The sequence below is a fragment of the Camponotus vicinus genome, unplaced genomic scaffold (genome assembly GCF_025532165.1).
Source record: "Camponotus vicinus isolate PSW18456_S1 unplaced genomic scaffold, iyCamVici1.0 SCAF_5, whole genome shotgun sequence".
Lineage (NCBI taxonomy): Eukaryota > Metazoa > Arthropoda > Insecta > Hymenoptera > Formicidae > Camponotus > Camponotus vicinus.
This window is the reverse complement of record NW_028141977.1, coordinates 7,555,880-7,577,999: the sequence shown is the minus strand read 5'-3', so window position 1 is coordinate 7,577,999 and position 22,120 is coordinate 7,555,880. Positions and strand designations below refer to the sequence as shown.

General features: G+C 34.0%; 2 protein-coding genes across 4 annotated transcripts in view; both read left to right on the top strand.

Annotated features, from left to right (window-relative positions):
- LOC145971602 (uncharacterized) overlaps positions 1–22,120 on the top strand; it is a 278,198-nt gene that overhangs the window by 129,816 nt on the left and 126,262 nt on the right. The window lies entirely within an intron of this gene.
- LOC145972384 (uncharacterized) lies at positions 10,754–14,357 on the top strand. Its single transcript, XM_083100946.1, has 5 exons — positions 10,754–11,117; positions 11,230–12,891; positions 13,132–13,337; positions 13,556–14,086; positions 14,160–14,357. The coding sequence occupies exons 1-5, from the start codon at positions 10,754–10,756 to the stop codon at positions 14,355–14,357; spliced, it is 2,961 nt and encodes a 986-aa protein (XP_082957072.1).

Below are 22,120 nucleotides of genomic sequence, written 5' to 3'. Positions count from 1 at the left end.
TTCTGATACAATCTCAATAGAGAGGCTTCAGATATTAAATCGATCTTTATAAGTCAAATAAATGTTTGGCGACTTAATGAAAATTATTCGTTCGTTATCTATTTAAAATAACAAGTTCAATATGCATGTAATATAAATAAAATAAAATTTTTAATATAATAAATATTTAGTAAATATAAATAAAATTTTTAATTTTATATGAAATAGATAGAGAGATGAATTGTAGTTTAATATTACTGACAATAACGAAAGAAATATTACTGATATTGAGAAATATTACTGATTGAAACAGTCAAAATTATTAACTGATTCTTTCAATAAAATATCACTGATTTACAGTGCTGTACTTATAACTGCTGTAATCAGTAACTATTTACTGTTTTTCAGTAATAATACACTGATTCACTTTTAGAGAATAGTTTTTCGTTCATTGAAAGATTGTTGCTTCTCACGAAAAGCATTCGAGAAAATTTTGATGATCCTTTGTTTTTCAATTACAAAGTTTCTTTGATATTTTGGCTATTTTGGAATAGCATTTATTACTATTGATCAATTCATATCAGCAATCAGCTCGATTTCTTGAAAGTGGAATCATTCTTCTGCGCACGTCTTCAATTACGGTCACGTAGAAGAGTACTTGTTTTTCGGGATGTTCTCCGTTTTTCTTTTCGATCTCATGACAAGGGGTAAGCGTTGAAATTGGCCATTCTGGATGCCGCGCTTCCGCGATTCGTTCCATTTTCATTTTCTGATATTACCGTCGGCGGTTTATACGTCTGCTAGACTGGCCGTCTGCTCCTATGCATCCCTAATGCACTCTTCTCTTCTACAATGCGAAGATCTATACAAATCCGCCTTAGACCTTGGAAGGGAAGGATTTCTTATTTCCTCAGAAACTCTCGCGGTGACAGGTAATCGACCAACGACTTACGTGCACTGCCTTCGAAACTAACAGCGCGGTACTCGATTTCTCGCTGTAGTCATAGAACACTCAGCCTGAAGCACAGGCACGCGTACTGATAATTCTGAAATCTTGTTTCAGTAACAGGAAATTTCCCAAAGCGTTACTATTGCCGTATCGAAAATACACTTCTTATTTCTCCAGGTATATTTTATCAATCTACAATTTTTGCTTAAAACATTCATATTGGAAAATTTCTATATTTCAAAAGCTTAATATGTTCAAACTTTGATGCTTGATCGTATGAGGGAGAAATCTTTTTATATTTAGAATTAAAATTTGGATTCTTTTTACTATATTATATATTTATTAGTTGATGTGATTGAAACGTCATATTTTAAAATTTATTAAAGTTATGAAGCACAATAGATTAATTAATCTCGTGCATAATTCTTTTGGAATAATATGAGAGATGCAAAAAAATCAAGAAAAAATTTAATTAAAAATGTTATAGGATTAATATAATTACATAAATTTCTTAACAACAGTGAGAAATTTATATATGATTATATTAATTATTACATTTAATAGGATTAAATTTTCTAATTATCAACCATATCTGCTTTACGCAAAGTATTTAATGTATATTTGGAGCTAGACGTATGCAAAATTTAATTGCATTTAATTCGTATTTTATTTCAAAGCTGTTAATGATACATACGAAAAGCTGGTAATGATATGAAAAGATTATTAACCACTCAATCTTTTATACAGAAAGTGTGATAACACGATATCCGGTTTAAAAATTTAAGATGGCACATCTTTTATTATATTTTTTAAATATTTTATTTATCATTTAGTTAAGATAATCTATTTTCCAAATCTTTAAAAATAATTTTTAGACATTTGACATATTGTATTATAATTTTTCTAATAAACATTAAAGAGTTTTTAACATTAGAAAGTTCACAATATATTACACGTTATAAATTTACTAATAAAGGTGAATCTGATATATCAAATATGTAACAGATTTTATTTCCAATATCTTGTGTATGTGTTCTTAATATTATATTTAAAAAGTATTCATATTTTATATAATATTGATTGTTATCAATAGACAAAAAGGATAATGACATTTAAAAATAAAGATTCTTTAAAAGCTCAGCTATTTTTCATACAAATTTTAGAGAGATTGAATCTTTTATTTTAAAACATATATATTCTAATTAGCACGCTTCAACATTATAATATTTAAGAAATATATCTATAAAAATACAATGCATTTATATGCCGCAATTTTAAGCAAAAGGATAAAACCTCGTTTGTGCCAAGCCACATAAATCCACGGACACTTTGAAGAAACTATCCTTTGTCCTATGGTGCATCTTCCTTATCCTGCATGCATCCTCTAGCGTGCAACTTCTTGTTCCCTTATATCCTGAGTCACCCGCTTCTTCTTTAGTCTTATGTCTTATAATCATTCCACAGGCTCATTTCTCTTGTGCGGTATAAAGCGAAAGAAAGTTTGTTTCCGCTAGTTTACAGTCAACACGCTACTTTGCAGTTACGTTGCTTTTTCACGTCGGGTCGCTTTTGTACCGAAATAAGTGTCGCTGTATGATTTAATTCAACGAAACACAATTTCTGCATCATGGATATTTTCCTAATTAAAATTATTCTTAATAAATTTAATTTATTAATGTATAATTAAATTAATCTTAATAACTGTGACTAAATAAGTATTGTTAATTTTATTGAAGCACACACACACACACACACACATACACACACATATTGTAATATATAAACACAAATACATGCCAGATTTATTGTAAAAATTTTATACAATTTTATTTAACAAATAATAGATTATTAAAAGAAAATAATTTATAAGATCATTTTTCGAAAGGTGTACTTTCGGAAATCCAATTTATGTAAATTCAAAATGTATACATGCATTTTTTTAAATTTTTGAATTTACATAAACAAAAATAACTCAATTTTGGCTTGCATATGTATAAGCGTAAATTGTGTATAACATTAAATTATGTTTTTAAAAACTTGAAACGCCAAAGGCGAATCATCAGGTTGTCTGTTGTAAAAAACTCGACAGTTGCTGCTGAATTACTTTCGGTCGATTAAAATCGCTCACGTAGCTGGATAGCCACGACGGACAGCTGGTGTGTCGTATATTAAGGTGAATTCTCCCCATGGCAAAAAATGTCGCGACGACGACGAGAGAGGAAAACCCTGGAAAATTTTGGCCCATCGCCAAGTCTTACGAGAATATATGTACACTGAGCTCGCATCAAACTACATTTTTCTTTACGTACGCTCGCGACTCGATCCCGGAAATAAAACAACCAATGACGATAGAAGACGACCGGGATATACTCGTAATACAAAGAACAAATAGACCAGTTCCCTTAGACGTAGAGCAAACGGAGTGCAACGCAGTCAGCAAGCACACTTGATTTGATTTGATATCGGATGAAAAAGGAATGACGTACAGCGATTGTCAGTCATATGTAATCGAAAACTCAATATTCTATATTTAAAAATAGAAGGTAATTAACTCATTTTATTTTATCTTCTTTCTCTTTCTCTTTTTAAACAATAAAGTTTTTTTAATCGTCTGCATTTACATCTATTATAACTATTGTACTATTATTATTATTATTACTATTGTAAATATCGAAGCAGTGCAAAGCAACAAAAAAATTATCGTAGACATATGTCAGTATTTGTAAATAAAAAAAAAAGAAAATATAAAAGGATCACGTTTTTATACATGTGGAGAATACAGAAAAGTCAAAATCTGGAGAATATTTTACATGCTTTTGAAATATCCGATCTATATAAAAATTGATAATTTGAAAAAAATCATATGGTACAAGATAATTTTTTTACATAAAGCTAAATTTTGAAAAAGAAGATATTTTCAAATGATTTGTTCTATAAGTAATCCTTGTAAAAAAAAATGTTTATCGAAAACAATTCATCTTATGAAATCGAAATATTTATATTTTGGGACACGCAATTCTTTTAATAAACTCAAAAAAATCTGTGAAAAAAATGTTAGATATAAATTTATTCTGCAAGTATAATCAAAAAAATATTTTCGTGTTCAAAAGTACATATCTTGCGTCTTTTCTATACGTATCCCTCGTTGGGGATGTAGATTCTCGACTTTTAGAACCTGGTTGACCGACCTTTGCTCGCCCTTTTTCGCTGAGGTCCGAGGATTTCCTACTCTTTTTGCGCACGTTTTTCTTTTTCTTTTTATTAGAATTCAGTCCTTTCACACACCGTACCGCTTTACGAGTTGGTAAATAATTTATGAACCACGTTCTTCGCTTCGATTTCACGGCGCGACGCATGCAAAGAAAAATTCGGTTCAATCTGCTGTCGCAGCCGAACTCGTCCTTCCGTTTGTTCTAATAAAATGCGCGTCATTTTCAGGAAGCTTCCTACTCTCTTTCCGCAGGAAGTCGAAAAGTTTTGAATTACCCGGACGGTTCGATGCAAATTATTTGACCAATATTACAATAAATTTATACGATCAATTTGTAATGATTATCCCAGATGAATCAAACAAAATGAGCAAGAGAAATTAAATAATGTTTTTATAATTGTGATCATGAAACGGATATTATTCGTAAAGAATGATTTAATTTGATGAATGCATTTTAGCATTTAATGAAATTGTGAATGTCTTTGCAACTGCTGCATTGCTGTACATTTTTCATTTATTTATATTCGGCAGTTTTATTTATATACTTTCATTTATATACTTTCGGCCGATTTCTTGAATGTCGATTAAAAGTGTGCATATTATCTCTTTCTACAAAATCATTCAAATTGATAGATTTAGCAGAACGGCATATAGTTATAACTATTAAAGTAATTTAAAAACGTACGATTTCGCATTTAATTTAGGCATTAATGCGCTTTTTTTAATAGAAACGTTAAATTCCGTGAAGCGCTGTTACATTTGTAACAATATTTAGAATCCTTTAACATTGTAGATTCGTTCGCGAGCCTCCGATCACGATTACTTGAGATCCGTTATATAATTTCCTTACAATTTTTTCGAACGAACGCAATTAGAATGTTGCCTATCTATGTAGCTACGCAACTTGGGAATGTCATCACCAAGTCAAATCAATGAACCACGATTGCTGCTGGTACTGCTACTGCTTTGTGCGAGGTTGAGAGAGCACCTAATGGCGTTTGTACGTGAGCTGAGAAAATCCATTAGGGGCGTTATTGAAAACGTCGGAAACTGTTTCCGACTATGATGTTCCGTTTTCAGCTTTCTCTTTCTCTTTTTTTCTTTCTTTTCCTCTTCTTTAATGCAGTTTTCTCCATCTGTCCTTTTCGTAAAATATGCATGAAATGGATTTCAAATCAAATTCAGAATTCGAGTATGTCTTCTAGTAAATAACATAATAAGCATATTATTTTTCTGTTTATCATTTACAGAAATAGTCGCATACAAACTAAAGATTCGACTTTAATCTTTTTATAATCTAGAGATGTGTTTATACATGTAATAATATAATTTTAAAATTATATAGCAAATTATTTTTCTGATAAATTTCTTCTATATATTTACAATTATTATAGTATTAATTTTGCTACGATTTTTTATTTGGGATTGAATTAAATTCACAATTCTTGGACCGTGAATTTCTAAAATATTATTAAAAGGAAAAAAACTTAATATAATAAAATAAAAGTTTTCTTCTTCTGTATTTATATTATAATTAAAATCTAGATGAAATTATGAAAAAGGACAGGAAAAAGAAACATTATTAAGTTAATTATTAAGCTTACTTAATCTATACTTAAATATATTAAACATTTAAAATAAGGGATGAAATCAATACATATTTCGAATGGCCATCTAATTAGATGCCATAGATGTGAAGACATCGAAGTTCGCTTTGAGAAAGCAGCATCAAAAGACAGGAAACTATAACGCGCCGAACTCCTTATGGCGGATGCGGTTTAGCGTGGTTAAGTACGCTCTTTCTCTAAGGAGGCCGGCATCGCGAGAAGTAGCTACTCGCTGCAAGTTGCGGGGCTAAGTTTATATGTAGTTCCAACGTTGCGACGCAGGGAGTTTCGAGGGGTGAATGTACATCCGAGACAAGAGTCGGAAAGTGCGCCGTTTCGGTAAAGTCCGTACGAAGCGCACTATTCTGCCTCGAGACATATGTGTACACATACCTGTGCGGGATTTTAGTACGCTTTACTTGCGCGTTTCTTGGCACTAGATTATTCTGCAAAGAATTATGGCTAATAGCATTTTTGCTCGTAAAATTCTCTTGTTGACTGCGCAACTTTCATCTAGTTAGATCAATTGTTATATACGAAAAAAATACGTGAAAAATAAGTGTAATATAAATAAGTTTTGTAGTGTTATTTTGCTCTTCAATTTTTCTATAAAAACAGAAAAGGCTAAACAATAGGTGAATGTTTTTTCAGCTTTATTCGATTTGTAATATAACTTTTACTAAAAAAGCCTTTAGCTAGTAAATGTTTGTAAAAAATACAAAAATTGTATAAAAATATTTGATTTAAAAAATTGTGATGTTTTTATTATAGAGTACTTTTTATTACTCCACAATTTAAAAATTTTATTTTATACCAAAATAATTACGAAAAATTAACATACAATGCAACTTTTATTTTTATTTCTGGTTTATACATTTATTTTGTATTCAAGATTGTAGTTCTCCTTTCATTTATCATGTCGTATATTGAGTAGCGATCTTAGCAGCTTGGCCATCTAAAAAATTCATGATTAATATCCGCGCAGATACTTATCTTTTAATGTATAGCATAACAAACGAATTATAAAGAAGAAGCTGAAATAAAAGAGATAATATTTTTAAAGATTTCTTCCTCTTTTCAATATTGCTTTTGAGATAAACAGATAAGAGAAAGAAACTCTCTTAATATATATATTCTTGAATACATTTTCTTTTTTTCTTTTCTCTTAATATATATATTCTTGAATACATTTTCTTTTTTTCTTTTTTTCTATCTTTATTATGTGTCAATTTAACGATCATAATAATTATAATCATATGTATCACGTATTTTATTCCATGAATTGCATAAATACTCATTTCGCGAAAACTGTTGCATTTATTGCACGACGAAAAGAATTTGCATTGAATGCAAATAGATTTGGTATTATCTATAGAGAATGCTCGTACATATTTACCATATATATTGCGCATTCCATGCAATTTAAACATCTTTTTTGATCTTTCATCGTACAGCATGCTATTTTCGTTATTCTTAAAAAGAAAAACTTTCATTTTTTAGAATATTTTATATATCAATGTGATTAAGATATAACATTTCTTCTGTGTACATATAAAGTAGTTTTTCAAAAAGAATTATACGAGAAGGGCACAGGAAATATGATATCGTTCAAAAGAGACGGAAATCAAAACGCTATTCAGCAGAGTTTTATCCACAAGATGTTCTTTCATTTTTATCTCTTCTTGGCTTTCTATCTTATTCAAGAGAACGAAAAAACGATGAAGGAGTCGGCACAATAATCGTCGATTTCAAACTTTTCTCGTCCATGGGATAAAAGGAAAGATTTCAAATGATATTTCCTTCTCGATATGATTGTTTACGATATATATACAATATATGTCACCAAAATTTGTTCGTTAAATTTAATTAATTAACCAATTCATAGTTTTTTGCTATCCTCAAATATCTTTAATTGAAAAATAAGTTGTGTTTTTATGACTGTGCGATTACTATTGCTTTACATATGAATTAAATCTGCAAATACGATATTGTATCAAATGAAGGTAAAGTATATTTTTTATAATTTATTTCCATCACGCGGTATTTTAATAAGTATTTTAATAATTTTACTTCCGTAAAATACGGGGGTTATTCAGAAATCAATCTCTGATGCTTGCAAAATAAAATAAGAAGCAGGAGAAACATTTTATTATATACAAAAGGTTATTTGTATTTACTACTTTTTTGATACAATCGCTATGTGATTGAGGCCCTTGTTTTAGCTCAGTTTTCTGTTTTTTGTTTTATTTTGTAAGCTTATATCGGAGGTTGACTTCTGAAGCCCTCGTATATATGTATATAAGAAAGTAAATATAGCCTTTTCCTTTTCCTTCTTTCTTATCAATTATATCTAGATTTATGTGAAATGAGATTTAATTAAAAAATGGAAGTCACAGAAAAACATATTATGCGATTAATTGAAAGAATATATCGTGTATTTGCAATTATTTATATTAGAAGATGCAAACTTGCAATGTGAAAGGGAATTAATATTGCGACATCTTATAAAATGTAGTCACAGCTCTTATATGAAAAAACTAATTTTATCGACTATGTTAACGCTTATTGCTGTTGTTTCTTTAGTAATCTAATTGCTCCAATAGATTATTTTTTATGATTATGCAAAACAGTTGCAATGAGAAAACATTATTAGTTTTCAAAATAATCACAAACTATTGCATATTAAATATAAAAATATTGCATATTATAGCGCGAACATTTCAGTATTATATTTAAAAATATGAAGAGAAAATATAGATCTTTAAGATGCATTATGACAGATTTATATAATATAATAATATTTATATTAGGCATGTTACGACATAATATAGGCGTCGTGCACGACTGCGATATACATATATATATAAGAACAAAAAACAAAAAAAAACGAATTTCGCGACCCGAGTGATTCCCAGGCGTCGTCGCGATCCGAGTCATCAGCTCGAGACGTCATCGCGACTAAGAATCACTTCGAGACGTCGTCGCGGAGAAAGTGAGTACAATAGTAACCAATAAATTAAAACGAGTCTTTCGCGTAAGAGATCGTCCTTCGACACCACAATGCCGAAGGACTCGTAACGTTGTAAAACTCAGCGGAAGAACCAGCGGAAGGGTTCACGAGTGGTCAACACATGTCATTGCGTAAGCAACGCACTAGTGTGGCTCTTTGACCTGAGAACATTGTAGTCTCGACAGCGGAGAGTAACGGTTGCGTTTAGTCTTGAGCTGTGACGAGTCATATCAAAAAATCGTTTAATTATTAATATCACGCAGTCTTTGTTCTGCGATTTTGTACGAAAGTGTAAATTAATAAACTGAATTATAAACGAAACTACAGAGTGAACACGAGAGTGTTGACGCTGACTGAACATTTGGTGCCTCCTGTGAGGTCTCACATCAAAAAGAGACGAGGACGATCAATTCCACACGCATACTGATCCATTGCCCGTGGGAGGATCAATCATAACCAGTGAGACCGATCTTGAAACAACAGACTACATCCACAACAGACGGTGTAAGTCGTTCATCCTTTCTAAATCCTATATCATAATCGCCTAACAATGTCGGAAAGAGTCAAACTTTTAGTGCAAAAGCGAACCTCCCTAAAATCTCAAATCACACATGTAGGCAATCTTCTCGACAAAGGTGAGGTAGATAAAGCCGTCTTAAAATTGCGAATCGCTCGTGTAACGGATTTATATCATGCATTTGAAGAACATAACGACGAGCTCGCGGTATTAGATCCGAGAGAAGGACATCAGAATGAATTCGTTAATATTCAAGAACGTTTTTATTCGCTCGCTAGTAAGGCAGAGAACATCTTAAACGCGACGAATAACTCGAACGCAGGCCCTGGCCCTTCAAATAACGAGCCACGAAGCAATAACGCAGGGACCGCCGCATCCGTGAATAAACGAAGGATAAAATTGCCCGAGGCGTCGCTGCCTACATTCGATGACAAGTACGAAAACTGGTTGTCATTCAAAAACGCATTCCATAGCATGATAGGTTCTCAAACCGATCTGTCGGACATAGACAAATTACATTACTTAAAATCCGCATTAATCGATGGTATAAATTATTTAAAGCCATGGGAACTATTGGAGCGATCATATGAGGTAAAGCGCGTCTTAGTATCGCGACATCTTGCCTTAATCTTAAACACGCCCGCGTTAGACAAAGAAACTACGAGCGGTTTATCTAAGCTTGCCGATGATACGCAGCAACATCTCGCGTCACTGAACGCCCTAGGAGTTTCCGTCGCATCTGAAATGATCGTTCATCTTTTAGAAAGCAAATTACCAAAGGCCACATTAGAGAGATGGGAAGCGAGTCTTGAGAGAGACGAATTCCCAAAACTCGAGCAAATGTATGAGTTTTTATACAAGAGCGCGGTTTGCGCGTCGAGACGAGAGAGCGAAGACGGCAGATTCAGAGAAGGCTAAATGCGAGCCCCCGGTTAAGAAGAAGCGCGTTTCAAATCAAATTTTCTTAACGCCGCGTAATTGCGTGGTATGCAAGAGCAAGCGACATCCGCTCTTTTTATGCGACAAATTTAAACAATTATCCATACCTAAGCGCATCGAGACCGTAAAGAACGCGAAACTTTGTTATAATTGTTTGCGATCTCATCGAGATAGTCCTTGCAAATACTCGAATTGCACGATTTGCCAAAAACGACATAACACCCTCTTACATCTTGACAAATTCTCGAGCAGCGGTAAAGCGAACATATCGGACACATCGAAGTTCGCGATCACTACTTCCGATTGACTAACCGCCCGCTCCGGGGGGAGAACGATAAGCCTCGCGGCGATGTCACTCCCATCTTCACCGCAATTATTAATGAGTGCCGTAGTACACATTCGGGACTGTAAAAATAATCTTATCAAGGCCCGTGCATTGTTAGATACGTGCGCTACTGCAAATTTTATTGCCGAATCAATCGTGAAACGTATAGGCTCACGCGTGATCGCGCACTCTTTGCCTATCAGCGCGATTAACACCATGAATACCGAATCGAAGGGCTTAATCACGATACAATCAAGGATTGACGGTTTCTGTAAAGAATTGACCTGTTTAACGATACCGGTCATTACAGATCTAGTTCCTTCGGAAATTTTCCCACGAGAGTCGATCGAAATACCGTCGAATATCCGCCTAGCAGATCCGGATTTTCATCTACCACGTTCGGTCGATTTGTTAATAGGGGCCGGTGCGACACTGTCATTATTCTCCATCGGTCAAATAAATTTGTCCCGTGAAGGTCACGATTTATATTTGCAAAAAACGCGTCTGGGCTGGATAGTTGTCGGTGGCGCACCAGCGCAAAACGTAACAAAATTGGCATGCTACTTAACAAGATTAGAAAGTCAAATAAACCAATTTTGGACGATTGAAGAAATCACAACACAGAGACCGCAATCAAAGGAGGAAGTCGAATGCGAAACATATTTTGCGAATACCGTGAGTCGTGATAACAGCGGATACCGTTTGTTTACCGTTTCGTGAAGCTAAGCCGCAACTCGGCGAATCGAGAAGTATCGCACTCAAGCGTCTATTATCTTTAGAACGCAAACTCGATGCGAATGCAACTCTTAAAACCGAATACACGCGAGTCATAGAAGAATACTTAAATTTAGGTCACATGTCTGTAGTCGAAAATCCCAACGATGACGGGTTTTACATGCCACACCATGCTGTAATAAAAGAATCGAGTAACATCACTAAGGTACGAGTGGTCTTCGACGCGTCCGCGAAGACAAACAATGGTATTTCGTTAAACGACATCTTAATGATAGGACCTACGATACAAGACAAATTGTTTTCACATCTCGTTCGCTTCCGTTCATATAAGTTTGTCATTACTGCAGACATAGAAAAAATGTATCGCCAAGTGCTGTTGCACAAAAACGATCGGCGATATCAACAGATTCTCTGGCGTAGGAATGGCAGATTAGAGACGTTTCAGTTAAATACGCTGACATTCGGCGTTTCTTCTTCGCCATTTCTCGCTATCCGCACCATACACCAACTCGCGAATGACGAACGCCAAACCCATCCTAAGGCGGCTAAACTCCTCGAATCGCATCTTTACGTAGATGACTTACTGTCCGGTGCCGAAACCATCGAGGAGGCTCGCGCGATTAGAGACGAAGTAATCGATTTATTAGCGCGGGGCGGTTTCACTATTGGACAATGGGCATCGAACGATAAGAGAGTCATCGATGACTTAACAGAAAGCGAATTACATGCAAATTTTACCGTAAATATAGATCACTCTCTAAAGACATTAGGTTTAACGTGGAACGCACGTGCGGATAAAATATGTTATTCAATTCATCCGACAAGGATTACGGAACGATTAACAAAACGAAATATATTATCTGAAATTGCAAAGATTTTCGATCCTCTGGGATTGATGGGCCCGTTTGTTTTATTCGCGAAGAAATTAATGCAAGATGTGTGGCGATGCGGAGTGCAATGGGACGAATCCGTTCCACAAAGCATATACACCGAATGGTCTGAATTCGCTCGACAATTAGAATTATTGACTCGAGTCTCTTTCGATCGCCGATTATTAATAGATAACTATCAAAATGTTCAAATCCATGGATTTTGCGACGCTAGCAACACCGGTTACGGTGCATGTCTATACGTACGCTCGAGTGGGAAATGCGTCACTACTAAATTATTATGTGCCAAGTCCCGAGTCGCGCCATTAAAACCCATTACCATACCGCGGCTCGAACTTTGCGGCGCATTATTATTGGCGCGATTATGCCGCGAAGTAAACGATGCATGGGACATTAAACCCAACAAAATAATCCTCTGGTGCGATTCGACTATCGTCTTGCATTGGTTAAAAACATCATCTCATCTCCTTAAAACTTATGTGGCGAATCGAGTCGCGGAGGTGCAAGAACTCACTGGCGCGTACGAATGGCGACACGTTAAGTCGGAGGACAACCTGGCCGATGCAATATCGAGAGATCAATTACCTCACGCGTTCATACGAAACCGAACATGGTTTACCGGACCATCCTGGCTAAGTAACGATGAAGGCGAGTGGCCCAGCGAGAGCGTACGAATAGACAAGGTGCCCGAAATGAAGACAAACACATGTTTGTCAGCGATGTTGTCCCGTAATTTCAAGATGTTTGAAAAATATTCTTCATATTCTAAATTGCGAATCGTCGCGTATTGCCTTCGATTTTGTCTAGGTAACAAACACATCGGAGCGTTATGCGCGGAAGAAATCAACGAAGCCGAAATGCGAATTTTGAAAATTATACAAACCGCGTAATTCTCCGACGAAATCGAACGACTCAAAACTAAGCGTACGGAAATCAAGGGTAAATTTATTAATTTAGACCCATTTTTAGACCAAAACGGTTTGATTCGAGTAGGAGGGCGTTTACAGAAATCAAATCTAACATTTTCTCAAAAATATCCGGTATTACTTCCCAGCCGACACCGCTTAACCGACCAAATTATTCGCGAGATCCATGAGACCCATCATCACACGGGAATTCAAACAACATTATTCATACTTCGACAAAGATTTTGGATACTTGACGGACGGAATCAAGTACGAAGAGTGATACGAACATGTACGCGCTGTTTTCGTTTTGACGCCAACCCGGTAGAATACAAGATGGGCAATCTCCCCTCAGTTCGCGTACGCGAAGCAACACCTTTCGCGAATACTGGCGTTGATTTTTGCGGTCCTTTCTACATCAAGGAGAAAAAATATCGCAAACGCGAATTAAAGTATACATATGTGTCTTCGTATGCATGTCAATTAAGGCCATACATCTGGAAGTCGTAAGTGATTTGTCATCTGACGGTTTTATCACGGCGTTACGACGTTTCGTAGCGCGTCGAGGATTGCCGACACATATCTATTCAGATAATGGGACCAATTTCATAGGTGCAAATAATCAATTGAAAGAACTATACGCTCTATTTAATTCGGATACGCACAAAGATCTAATCGGGAGGTTCGCTAGCGAACATCGCATTACTTGGTACTTCATACCACCAATAGCACCACACTTCGGTGGGTTTTGGGAATCTACGGTAAAGCTATTTAAGCATCATTTCCGACGCGTGGTTGGCGATTCCTTGTTTACCTTCGAAGAATTAAACACATTCACAATAGAGATCGAAGATATTCTAAACTCCAGACCTATCACGTCCCTTTCAACCGATCCGAACGACATGTTAGCATTGACGCCTGCGCATTATCTGATTGGCAAGCCATTAATGTCCTTTCCGGAGGGCGACGTATCGTGTGTTCCAGCTAGTCGATTGTCTACCTGGCAGCACATTACAAAGGTACGACAGGATTTCTGGGCTCGATGGAACCTTGAATATCTGAACGATTCAAAAACGCAATAAATGGACCAAGGATGGACCAGAGCTACACGTTGGAACTGTCGTACTTTTAAAGGACAAAAACCAACCGTGTTCGCAATGGGCACTCGGTAAAATCACCAAACTGCTGCCAGGCGAAGATGGAATCACACGAACTGCGATCATCAAAACCACGACCGGGGAATTAAAAAGGACAACCAAACTTCTCTCTCTCCTACCGATCGAACAATAATCATACAAATGTAAACGCGAATACGAAACAAATTGCGCTGCTAAACGAAGCATGCGAACGACTTCGTCAGTCAAACATAACATAATCCGAACGCCGCATACATAAATTGATCGTTACCTTCTCAACGGGGGGAGTATGTTACGGCATAATATAAGCGTCGTGCGACTGCGATATATATATATATATAAGAACAAAAAACAAAAAAGAAACGAATTTCGCGACCCGAGTGATTCCCAGGCGTCGTCGCGATCCGAGTCATCAGCTCGAGACGTCATCGCGACTCAGAATCACTTCGAGACGTCGTCGCGGAGAAAGTGAGTACAATAGTAACCAATAAATTAAAACGAGTCTTTCGCGTAAGAGATCGTCCTTCGACACCACAATGCCGAAGGACTCGTAACGTTGTAAAACTCAGCGGAAGAACTAGCGGAAGGGTTCACGAGTGGTCAACACATGTCATTGAGCAAGCAACGCACTAGTGTGGCCCTTTGACCTGAGAACATTGTAGTCTCGACAGCGGAGAGTAACGGTTGCGTTTAGTCTTGAGCTGTGACGAGTCATATCAAAAAATCGTTTAATTATTAATATCACGCAGTCTTTGTTCTGCGATTTTGTACGAAAGTGTAAATTAATAAACTGAATTATAAACGAAACTACAGAGTGAACACGAGAGTGTTGACGCTGACTGAACAAGGCATAATAAATTATGATACGAGAAAGAAAGAAATTGCGAGGGAAAAAATAATTCTTCTAACTTAGATTTGCACAAATAACTTTTCAGGAATAAAATTATTTTGATGCCATCAAATACTTATAAGTTGATCGAAAGTTTGCTATAAGTTTGATATAGATTTATGTAAAAATGTCAAATAATTTTGTTTTCTTCTAAAATTTATTCTGTGTATCTATACATATATCATTCTCAGTAATTCCATATACAAATTTACAAAATGTATTTTGTGTTGCATTGTGTATTTTGAAAACGGTATTTGCGAATGAAATATTTCCCTTTATTTTGCATATGTAGCGAAAAAAATTATATTAAAATTTTATTAACTTTTTGTTTACGTAAAATTTATTTTGCTTTGTATAATTATAACAGTTTCTATTTACCTTTGCTGCATAGGAAAGTGTTTGAAGCAGTTCAGTAGTTCAAACAGTACAGACGCATGTGAGAAACATTCAATGTTATGCTAAATGTTTCAACATTTCCATAGTTTGGAAAATGAGATTAATAGGCGACGCGTATTATCACGTTAATTTTACATTACAATCATCTCGTGTTACCCAGATGCCCTGGACACACTACAAATATATTCAAATTTTCAACCATCCGAAGTAAATGTCAGTTCATTCAAGATGTTGCATTTCCATCACGACGTTACGGAATTTGGACATTGCGTAAAATTGAAGCTCATAATTCCGTGCACGTACGCTATCTAAGCTGTACATTAATTCTCGCCATCTACGCTTCGGTATGTTGCTCGCTTTACATGTTAATTGCGTAAACTTAGTCGCTACCAGTCGCATCATGTGACAGACAATGCGTATAGATGATTTTCGTTATACCATGTTAGTATCTGAATACACACACATTTTTCCAATATATATTCTATATTTTATTCGCAAATAATATTGGAATTTCATTGTTATGTGAGTAAACTTGACACGAAGATCGGGTAAATCTGAATTAATCGACGGGATTGTATTTCCGTCGGGATTATCTAGTTGGTGTCGTGAAACTGACGCCCCCGATTCAGCGCACGCGCCGGTTAAATTATGCACTAATTACTCAACGTGTGCATTCCTGTGTCGCTCATCGATCTCCGCAGTGCAGACTGATTGCGCGAAGTTTACGTCATTAAAATTACGTCAGGACGTAATACGCATCATTTTGCGATGAAACCAAAGAATATAGGTCAATATCGTAAAGACGTATTTTTAGTAGTTACATTCCTTATTTTAATGTTGCTATATAAGTTGATACTCTCCATAAAATACAATATTTCATTTTAAAATTATTTCTATTTCTTACAAATTCAATTATAAATATCATAAGAAAATATTATACTTACATTAAAAATTTAATTTTGAAAATGAAAATCTTTTATTTGTACAAAAAATACAGAATTATTGTTATACATGTGAAGGATTTTTAAAAAATTATTAATATTTATATATAACATAATTCTCTCTTATATTTTTAGATCACTGGACAATTTTATATTACTTACGCATCTTTTTATTTTTAGTGGAGTTGATCAATTATTATATTTTCTTCATTTTTTACAATAATCCATTCACATGTTAAAGACAATTTTTTGTTAAATAACAAGTGAAAAATTAAAATGTTAGAAAAAATACGAAATTATGCTTCTTTTCTTTTTCTCTCATCTAATTTTGAATTTACGAAATAAAACATGTAATACAAGTATTTTAAATTTTATAATTATTTTATTTGATTAATCACAATATCTCTCATCGAATAATAAATAACATCATTGTGTAATGGTATTACTTATGCTATGTTTTATCTTATTTTAATTAGTTGCAAGGAATTTATCTTGTTACGTCGATGAGATGAAGTTTGCATTTCGAAATTATATTATGATGCGGTATGTGTGTAACATACGCAAGGGTACGTATAACTTTTGGCAATTTTCCGCGAAAGTTCTGAGAGCTTGTTATAATTCTATTCGGTCACCGCATACGAAACGTTATTACATGTACCCCTGATAACCTCGAAAGGTATCTATCTTACCCTTCGCCGACTCGTGAAAGTTGCTATAGGCCCACAACAAGTTTCATCCCGCGTATACAAGTACATATATAGTACATACGTATAGGATGTATCGAAAGTAGAGTGTATAGAGTTTGCGAAAGACGTGAGTGTTTTCATGAAAGTTTCCTTAGCCTTTTTATAACATAAGTGCTTCAAAGTACAATATATTTCAACATGCAAGTTGGTTGAAGCTTGTATCGCGTAAGAAAATTTTTCTTTCTTAAACAACGTTTATATAACTTCTTTTAAAATTAATAACATATAACTACAAAAAAAATAAGTAAATGATTGAAAGAGAAAAATTTATATATCTATATATATATATATATATATATATATATATATATATATATATATATATATATATAAAATTATTATTACACACACACACACATACACAAAAGGATTAATGTAAATCTTGTTTAGATTTTAAAGATCATATTTTTCCGTTTTATTAAATAATTTTTATTACTTATTCGATTCGCGTAATTGGATTGATTATTATATTTTTGTAATCAAATACTTATACAAAGGCAAAAAAATAATATATAATAAATAATATATAATAATAAATAATATATAGATTAAATCTCATAAATATGGTAATGAAATGTTATATCTATAAACGTGTATAAATTATAACATTATTTGTTTCTCATGCATATTGACCAATGTACAATATTTGTAATGATGTTATAAATCCGGCTGTAAATGTGTATAATTCGGGAATTTATGTGTGATTATAATTCTATATATATGTACAATGAAATATACGACAAGATATATAATAAAATACATATAACATATATAATAAAATAAAGATATATAATAAAATACATATAACATATGTAATATAATATGCAATTTTTCTGACGCGCCAAATATTTATTTTAACAGTTTTTCTAGAATGAAAAATTTACAATAGTAACGCTTTTTTAGAATAAATTAGTGAACAAGATAAATTAAACAGAGCCGAGTTGTATAATATAGGATTTACTGGATATGCAACAAACCAGACAAAAATATTGCAATGCCGCATAAACTTCAATGACAGTTCGCGCAAGAAGTGTGTTTTTGACAGTTGTAAAATTCTCTTATTCCTTCTATTTCCCTCTTTTTTTTTGTCAAACATAAAAGTCGCGAGCTTTTTCCTTAAATGAAGTCATTAGTACGAAATAAAAGTTCCTTTATAAAGATGTCGAACTATCGATCGCTTTCAAATTCTTAAAAGAAAATACTATTAAAATATGAATGAGTAAACCAAAGTAATTTTTGTTTCTTTATTTAAAGTATTCCTTTATGATAACATAATCCGTTTAGATATTACGTGTGTATAATCCCTCAAAATCAAACATCTCTGTGGATGCAGATGGAAATAAGGATCTGTAGTATTGAATATCCATGGAAACTAGATCTCGTGAGAGACCAAAGCCGCATAGATCAAGGAATATATTAACCACAGTTCTGTGAAATCAAGAATTTCCTGACGCGGAAATCTCCGCCGTAAATGGTCCATAAAATCAAGCATTTCTGGGACCAGGATGGCATCAAAGAGCTATGGATCTAAAAATCTGCGCGCTCAAGAATCTGTGAAGCTAAAAATCCACGAAAACGAGGATTTAAGGAGCGAAGGATTTGCGGAACTAAGGATTTATGGGGCCATAAGTCTATGATTTGGAAAAAGAATCTTAGAAACTGAGAACTTGTGAAATCATTGAAACAGTATGGAACCTCAGCGACGACACGACGCTATCAGCAATCAGCTGATTAATTCCGCGTACCTGCAATCCGTCATACGACTAGACTAGGTGTAGATTTCAACGGGTACCAAGGATGTGTTAAAAGTGATTGCCTCGTAAACGTTAGTGCTCCCATGAGTATTCTGGCGACTTGACTTGTAGGTATCCGGAAGTATCTATGTACTGGTGTCTGTATGGAACGTGTATATAGACGCAGGCGGCTGTATATATTTACACATAATCGACGGCGCTTCCTCTCCCGATTGCAGCATCTATTCCAGAGGTAATCAGGTTACAGGAAGGAAACAGGCAATGTGCCTGCGCGTCCTGCCAGATACTTTCGGCCCTAACTGCGATATATTGCGCAAATCGTCATTATTAATGGCACTATTTAAGGCATCGCATCGCTAAATAATTTAATTGTCGAAGAATATAATGGATGATTTTGTTAGTCATGTTTCGTTGTAATTATTTTAAATATATATTTTTTTATTATACTTGTATTATTTATGATTTTATACATTTATATAAAATAAATATATATATAATAAATTTATATAAAAACTATTTATATTTTGAATGTGATATAAATCTTGAATTATATAATAAAATTATGATAAATATTAAATATTAATTAAACGTCACATTTCAGAGTTTCCACTTATACATTATTTATTTTATTTATTCCATAATTCAATACGATTTTTAATAAAGCCTTAACATTATTGCAAAGCTGTATTTGACATATATTATATATATTATAGAATACAATATTATAATTACAGAGATATATAATTTTCATTATTAATGAACTGGCAATATCTACGAATATATCGGCATAGTATCATGGTAACTTAACTTATATACTTTTTCAACTATCGGAAAATTCATTTTGAAGTTTACTATTACTTTAGGGCTTCTTCTCGCCGAACTTATGTTTTATCGGCACGTCCTTTTTGTCTTGCTGAGACGCTTCCGGCGTTCTTTATTTCCCGCGGGCGACTCTTTCTGCCAGTGCACTTCTCAAAGACTCTTAATGTAACGTGACGAGGTTATCCAATCTTCTTGCAAGGACTAACGAAATAAAACTGCAACGAATCACTTAATTCGCAACGCGCACATTGTTCCCCATCACGCACGGTTGATCTCGCATCCGCTGTAAGAACTTTTCTTCCGGAAAATATCTGCTTTCCAATTGCGGTCTCGCGAGATTTACAAAATAGATAGTCTACAAAGCGGAAGCGAAACGGATCTTTTTTCTTAATTCTTACGAAACGGACTTCAAGTTAATTTTAAGTTCTTGCACTAGTCAATATAATGCTACTGGCATTACCGGCGTTGAAATTTCCGTCGTTCGCGATAAACATTAGAACCGACAGCAAAAAAGAAAGAGAAAGGTAGAAGGCATATATTTGGTTTTATTGTAGTTGTGGCAGCTTTAGAGGGTTAAGACCGATTTGCTAGAGCGAGTAAAACTTTGCTCACTTATCGTCTAAAAAAGAAACAAAGAGAACAGACTTGGTTGGAAAATGAAACTGTCCTTTGCGGTTTCTAAATAGGAAGCTTATCAGCTGAATAAGTTTTTCTGGTCATGATGTCGAGGATGTGGAAAATATCACGCTTGCAATAATTTTTGAAAGATGAGAATATTTTTATATTAAAAAAAGAAAAAAATTGTACGTATTTTAAATTAGAAAAGAATAATTTCTTTTATTTGGACATATTTATTTATTTCATACAGGATCATGCAGTTTAAATTTGTTGACACTATCTACATATATTTTACAATACATATTTTATAATATATTTTCCAAAAATAATACGTATTTATCTATTATATATGGAAATATATAAAGTATATATGAATATATAAATTTATATATAAGTATATATTAATAACAATAAACCGAAAAATAACAATAAAGTGAATTAATTATATGAAAATTCAAAAATATATTCAAAATATATTCAAAATAATTCAAAAATATTAATTTTGCAATTAATAATTTGTAAAATAAAGTATCGTTAGTATTGCTTATGTGTAAAGTTAAAAGAGATTATTAAATTGAATTTGCTCTTTTCCAAACATTATCCATAAAGCTCACGATGTTGCGTTCGAATTTTTCGCTCGCGAATTATAATTGAATTTTATCGGGCACATCGTGCCATTGAGTTTGGTCAAAGGGGGACGAATTCACAACGGCGCAAATCCAGAATGGAGGAAACGAGCAAGAGGGAGGGAAGGGGCGAGTATCGGATGACTTTAAAACCCGGAATATTGATTCCCGCGGCTGCACGTCGGGTAAACACATCTCGCTTCCGAATCTTTGACGTGTTTTACCGCTCGTTCGCACGCTCTCTCGATACTGTCAGCGCGTGAATCTCCCGACTCTGGCTTTGTCTCTTCTGCACTTTCGGAATTTATCGGTTCCGAACGAACACGCATGTAGGCACGCGTGCGCTTTCGATTCGCACAATGCGACCGAGCGTTTCGACAGTGTCTGTCAACGACTCGTAGTTTGATGCCGTCGATGAGTCGTCGTGTTTAATGTTCACGTTTGCATTTTCATGCTCGGCTTTTAACGTGCGTTTATGGCACGGCACGGCCCAGATATAAACTAAAGCTTCCGTTGATAAGTAAATAGCGGAAAATGTTCGTGACGCATGCAAGCCGCTCCTGAATAAGCTATTGAGACATACATGAAAGTTGGCTTTATGCTTGATGCTCGTCGAAACGTTGAATGACGAGCTGTGTTTATATTTCGGATATACGATTCTCCTATGCTATGCGTACAAAGATCATTAATTTTCAACCAATCATGATATTCACGTCAAAATATTAAAAATTTTTAATTAACGTAGGAGATGAATGGAATGATATGGATTTAATTCCTTGGATTTATTATTTTTTTCTTGCTTTCTTTCTTTATTCATTTTGCTATTTAAATCATTGAGATAATATCGGTGTATTATGTATATTTCACAATTAATTTATTTTTCAACAGTATAATCCCATTAGTGAGAATAATTTCAAATTTGGATCAATTATAATTTAGAAAAAAAAGATTATGTCCATATTTTATATTTTAATGTAAAAAAGTAATACACGAAGAAACTTTTATAGTACTATTTAATTCCACTACTTTCAACATTTATGCAAATAAAATCTTATTATATCGAAAGAAACAGTATATGTAAAAAATATCAAATTTTTTTCTTGGTGAAGAAAATTGAAAATGCAT

What these genes read in the sequence shown, in the direction of transcription:
- LOC145972384 (XM_083100946.1), top strand. Translation starts at nt 10,754, where the DNA reads ATGAATACCGAATCGAAGGGCTTAATCACGATACAATCAAGGATTGAC. An exon ending in TTTGTCAGCGATGTTGTCCC is followed by an intron (nt 12,892 to 13,131) that starts GTAATTTCAAGA and finishes ACCCATTTTTAG; the next exon opens with ACCAAAACGGTTTGATTCGA. An exon ending in TACTTGACGGACGGAATCAA is followed by an intron (nt 13,338 to 13,555) that starts GTACGAAGAGTG and finishes ATGTCAATTAAG; the next exon opens with GCCATACATCTGGAAGTCGT.